Source organism: Triticum aestivum, chromosome 4D, assembly GCF_018294505.1.
Source record: "Triticum aestivum cultivar Chinese Spring chromosome 4D, IWGSC CS RefSeq v2.1, whole genome shotgun sequence".
Classification (NCBI taxonomy): Eukaryota; Viridiplantae; Streptophyta; class Magnoliopsida; order Poales; family Poaceae; genus Triticum; species Triticum aestivum.
Genome location: NC_057805.1, coordinates 515433743 through 515439267, shown reverse-complemented (window position 1 = coordinate 515439267; position 5525 = coordinate 515433743). Strand labels below are relative to the sequence as shown.

Here is a 5525-nt window from a genome sequence, read left to right as displayed (position 1 = left end):
GGAGCGACACATTGTAGGTGTAAAAAATGTTCATCTTTCATTTTCTTTTTTCCTCCTTCTTATTTCATTTTTATTTTATTTTCTTATATTTTTTACTTGATTCTAATTTTTTCATCACAATTTTCAAAATTGCTTGGCGTGCATTTTCAGAAATATCAATCGTGTATTTTTAAAATATTCATCGTGTAGTACTAAAGAATTTTCAGCGTGCAAGGCAGAAAAATGTTCCATGTGTATTTAGAAAAAGTTCATTGTGTACTTAAAAAATGTATGTTCCATCGTGATTTAAAAGGTTGAATTTCTATATTTTTCCTAAAGTTAATTATGAAAAATACGTGAACGAGTTTCATAATACATGAGCAATTTTGAAAATCGGATGAACATGTTTTTACATTTGTTTCAATTATATGGTTATTTTTAAAAATACATGAAAACTTTAAAATAATTTTTAAGAAGGAAAAACATAAACATACACTGCAGCAACCAAAGTTTTTAGTTTGATATAATATAATCGTACAGCTTCGAAAGTTTTCCGTCTTGAAAAAAACTTATCGTGGTTAGCCCACGAGTTAAAATCTGCTTGGGCCCAGCCCAGTTGTGGGTGGCCTTTCCGGCGTGCCCATGGAGAACGTTATAAACTCTGTCCCGCCAGGAGTCGTCTTCAACCTTGGATCGGAGCTCCTCGCCATTGAGACAGCCTTCTTCGCAAGCCTCCCAGGATTTTGCCACGACTTAGTTCTCTCGTCCACGCTCTCCTCCCGCATTGCAATCCTCGCGAGCCCCTTAGCTTGTGCCGCTTCAACTTCAACATGTGCGGGGAGCGGCCGCCGGAGCAGGAGGACGACGGCGAGGACGACGGCGGGTTGCCCAAGAACTCGGCGGATATTTCTGGTAAGAATTCGTTGCTTTTTTATCCCTTAATGGAGCTGCGACCTCCCTTTCTCCCCTTCTTTCTTGTATGCGGGGTGGGAGCTCAAGAAACCAAGAATCTCCGGGAGGAATTGGTGGCGATGGCGATGGCGACCACCAAGCAGGAGAGACCGGTCTAGGGGAGAGCGGAGGCGATCTCCGAGCGGGAGGGATCGGCGGCGTCCACACTATCGTTGGTGAGTCTTGTTATATTCTTGCCGCGCGCCTTCTTGAAAAGCAAAGATTTCTTGGCAATGACATTTTTCTCCCTGTTCTTGGATGGGATTCAAGGTTCACGTGGGCGCTGCGCCGGCGACCGCCCAGGAGGGAGCGGTGGCCCAAGACGGAGCGGCAGCGGCAGCGCTCCGCCTTCTGCCGGGATGCACGGGAGCGACCGCCCAGGAGGGAGCGGTGGCCCAGGACGGAGCGGCAGCGGCAGCGCTCCACCTTCTGCCGGGATGCACGGGAGCGACCGCCCAGGAGGGAGCGGTGGCCCAGGACGGAGCGGCAGCGGCAGCGCTCCACCTTCTGCCGGGATGCACGGGAGCGATCGGGATGTCCAGCGGCATCTGCCGTGGACGGACGGCCGCACCCACGCCGGATGTCGTTCTGATCGAGGTCCGTTCCCGAATTTAATCAGACCTAACGCTTCTTCTGAACCTGTGACTTCTCTCTCTCAATTAGCCTTGCATCGAAACAGATTTGAAAGTGCCACTTCTTGCATTGCTTGCTGCCTAGCAGGACGATGACGAGCCCGCCGGCGCTCCCCACAGCAGCAGCTGCTGCCAGCAGCCCCGGTGTCACGCTACCCTACGGTGGAGCTGGCCACTCCAGACCACGACGTGTCTCCGACGGCGCCTGTGTGGAGTTGTCCAATGTGCCACTCTGTTGATATCTTCCTCGGAGAAGCAGTTACTTGGAAGACCCCCAGGACTCCAAGGCTTCCTCGCTGTTGGCATTGCGATAGAAAGGTGAGGATCCTGGACACGGGGCCGCTCGAAGATGACAACGACGTGGTATGCTACCAGTTCGCGATGGCGTGGAATATGTGTGACCGATGTAACGATATCATGCTCGGGATCACCCCAACTGGGCGCAAGCGAAAGCGCCACTGATCGGTGATCGCCTGCTCCTCGATCGTGGAGCAATTCAGTAGTATGGTCGATGTTGATTGAATGTTGTGAAAAACGGTTAGGTTAGGATTCCAGGATTGAATGTTTGGACTTCATTCAAAAAACAAAAAGCCGTCTCTTGGCAAGCAACAACATAAACAGATTCGTCCAATTTGAATATTGATATCCGAATGAATTTCAGGTAGCATTGTAGTAATAGCTAGTTTATGTGTACAGCAAAATGAAATCAACACATATTGTATCCCTGCACCAACTCCAATCAATTTAATTCTACAACTTACTACTCCTACAACCTAGCTATAAACTCGCAAAATTTTAACTGCCATGATGGCGCAACACTTGTCAATAACAGCAGCAAATGACGATAACCTTCCATCTACACACATCAGCTCCTCTGATCAAACGAAACCACACCACACCATCAGGAGTTGTTACAATTACAGGGATTCCACAGACAATGGTATCCCTTCTGATCTTACTGACCGACTCCTCGAGCTTGGCTTCGAGCTGGGCCTCGCCGATCAACTGGGCGCCAGGATCAACTGCTGCAGGACCTCCAATAGCCGCCTGATGATCCTGTCAAGCTGCCTTCAAACACTTGCGTCATCTCCATGATCTGGTGGAACTTGGACACTCTGGCCAACGAATACGACATCCATTACATCGGGTTGGAAAGAGTTCACAACTCATTCAACAGTCTGATCTGAATCTGTCATTGGTAAGGCCAGAAGAACACGTTTCAGCATTAGTATCCAGTTCTGAAGCAAGCACACCACCGCATTCTTCCTCGACTTTAGGGCACCCTCCGCAACCCTCCGCCTTGCCTCGTGCAACTGGTAGAGGTCAAGATCCTCCCTCGACTTTAGGGCATCCTCAAACTTTTCTTGCCAAACAAAGCAAGAAAGCAGAGTCCCCCATCTGATCTCCTGGATCATCCTTCAACGTACCACTGAACATAAACTCTGCCAATGGCAGTTCATCAGCTGAGCTGAGCTCACATGCCACTTTCTCATTCGATTTGCCTACATCCTCACTGGTGATGTACCTGAAAGAAAAAAGGCACGCCTGATGAGAATTCATGAAACTTGGAGATTGACACAGTAGATACATTCTTCTTCAGGCAGACACAAAAAATGAAATCTTTTATATAATCACTATATAAACTAAACTGCAATTTACAACCACTATCTACACATCTACAGAGAATACATATAGATGTTTTACTGAACTGTGAAGAAGCAGGTGTATTGCCACAAGAACAGAAAGAAATAGCTAAGATAATGATAATAGTTACTAGTATATATTGTATTTTTAGCACACATCAGATCTGCATTTTTTTCCCCTTTCATCCTTTTATTTACTTACAGTTTTCTGCTTCCTTTTTTTTCCTTTTCTCCCAAAACAGTAAGGTGCAATAAACTAACATCTACTTTGCTTAGCCAGTGGCCTCACAGTGGATAGCAGGTGGGGAGGCCATGGAATAGGGCACGCCCACCGTAGCGGTTGAGACGTTTGAGAGCCATCTTCTTGGACGGCCTTTTCTGCCGATCCTTGACAGTGCAATCCACTCCCAGCCTGAACATGCCCGTCATCTACTTCATGTATTGCGCTTGATCAGGGATGCTCTTGTCCACGGCAATCTTGAACGTTTTCAGATGGTTTGCCATCAATTCATCGCATTTCTCACGTGCCCAAATTGCCACTTGTCCATTGGCCACCTGTCCGGCGTTGAGCTCCAGCAGCACCACCCTGAAGCTGTAAACGCCTACCATTTCCGTCACCTGGCTTGCCGCGATTCTAGTAAGAAGAATAAGTTACTACTCCAGGTGACTGAAGAGTAGTTAAGACAGAATTGTGTGATTGCCGCTGGTCCATGATTGCCGCAGTACAAGATTCTGCAAGTGATCAGTTACAATCAGTACTAGTTAGAAGACCAAGCTAGTTAAAAAAGAACTCCATTGCGATTGTGTGCAACACTCGCCCAACATACCTGGAGCAGCATAACCAAAGTTACCAAGAGACAGGTCCGTGATTGGCAATGGTTGGTCGACCTGGCCATATTCATGGTTGCAGTGACAAAACTGGCTATATCACGGCCTTGAAATTCTGATCAAGCAAGATGTTGTGCTGGACAATCGACTTATTGCAGCCGTGGTGCAAATGGCAGATGACAATGGCCATCTTCTCTGGCCAGCTCAGCGGCCTCCCTCCCGCTGATGCAGCCAGTAGTCAAGGCTGCCATTCACCTCGAACCTGTAGACGAGCGTCATTGCTTCATCCCTCTCGACGACGCCTAGGACTTTGATGATGTTGGTGTGACAGATCTTGACATTGTTGTCCACTTGCAGTGCTGGGTTGATGTTTTCGAACTTGTGGGTGAACAGAGTAGTAGGAAGATCGACGCCAAGCAATGCGCTGAACATGGACTACATACATACAGTTTGTCCTCCTCTATCCTTGTGCTAGCCCATATCATTGTTCTCTTGTTTTCAGTCGACTATGCCCCCGTACCCTTCATGTTAATAGGACATCTCCTCTGCCAGAGCTTCAGGTCAAGGGTGTACTTATCAACCTGCAGACGCATTATATATTAGTCTGACAGCCAAATGTTGGTAATTAGAGCCAAAAAGTAATTAGTTTGACTGCCAAATGTTGACAGCAAACGACAGAGATTGGTGAATCTGAAGATTTTTTGTGCCTTTTGAATAGTACAGTACAAGGATGTTCTTCAGTTACGAGTGACAATGAGACCATGCTAACTTTGGTGGCGTGCAGTTCATTTCGCATCTCGCTGAAACGGTGATAAATAGGCGCAGCAACGGTACTCAGAAGGGGCTGTTCAATTCAGGGACCGTTGAGGTACCTCCCGTGCGCTGGACCATGTCTCCGGCCGGCGATCACCGGCGGCAAGGGCATCAAATCAGTTGATGGGAAACGTGGAGGTGGGGTGAGAGAAGCATGTGGGCGAAAGGAATTTTTTTTAAGGGGGGAAGAGATGCACGAACGAAAGGAATTTGACTGACTCACTGTGGGTCACCGGCGGTGGAGATCGAGGCGGTCGGGGTCGGAGAAGCACTACGGGGCACGGGAGCTGAGCTCGAGTAGTCGTGGTCCACGCCGCCGCCGCATCGGAACAACCCGCAGGGACGGCGTCTCCGGCCGGATCCACGCGCCGCCGAACCCAACGGCGACAGCACAGACAGTGGACGGGCGGCGTGGGGAATGGAAGACGAGAGAGATTTTGTTTTTGTTTTGAGGGAATGGAAGACGAGAGAGATAGTCAGGCTACAGACCTGCCCAACGCGCCATTAAACAGGCCCGGTATGCGTTCAGCGCCTGATGGGCTTCTTGGTGCCCACGGGCCATCCCTCCTGTGCCGGCCCATTTAGATGGCTCACCGTTTAGTTTCGAGAGGAAAAACAACAAAAAAACGAAAGAAATTCGCGAAATACTAAAAAGATCGTGAATTAAAAATGAAGTTCA

General features: G+C 48.4%; 1 protein-coding gene and 1 long non-coding RNA gene across 3 annotated transcripts; one reads left to right on the top strand and one right to left on the bottom strand.

The window, feature by feature from the left end:
• The first annotated feature begins 475 nt into the window (after positions 1-475).
• LOC123099245 (PE-PGRS family protein PE_PGRS26-like) lies at positions 476-2182 on the top strand. The gene is made up of 3 exons (XM_044521420.1): positions 476-1106; positions 1201-1527; positions 1651-2182. Exons 1-3 carry the CDS (start codon positions 959-961, stop codon positions 1656-1658), a joined length of 483 nt encoding a protein of 160 aa, XP_044377355.1. The 5' UTR covers positions 476-958; the 3' UTR covers positions 1659-2182.
• A 2-nt stretch (positions 2183-2184) lies between these two features.
• LOC123099247 (uncharacterized) lies at positions 2185-5302 on the bottom strand. 2 transcript variants are annotated; one of them, XR_006448127.1, is made up of 4 exons: positions 5070-5302; positions 4033-4614; positions 3495-3937; positions 2185-3087 (listed from the first exon to the last, which is right to left on the bottom strand). It is a non-coding gene; the product is annotated as an uncharacterized lncRNA (long non-coding RNA). The 2 variants fall into 2 exon arrangements; XR_006448128.1 differs by lacking the exon at positions 5070-5302 and adding an exon at positions 4803-4968.
• Between the last annotated feature and the right edge of the window lie 223 nt (positions 5303-5525).

Coding starts and splice junctions, on each gene's coding strand:
- LOC123099245 (XM_044521420.1), top strand. CDS start 959: ATGCGGGGTGGGAGCTCAAGAAACCAAGAATCTCCGGGAGGAATTGGT. Junction 1,107..1,200: donor CGGCGTCCACACTATCGTTG/GTGAGTCTTGTT, acceptor ATGGGATTCAAG/GTTCACGTGGGCGCTGCGCC.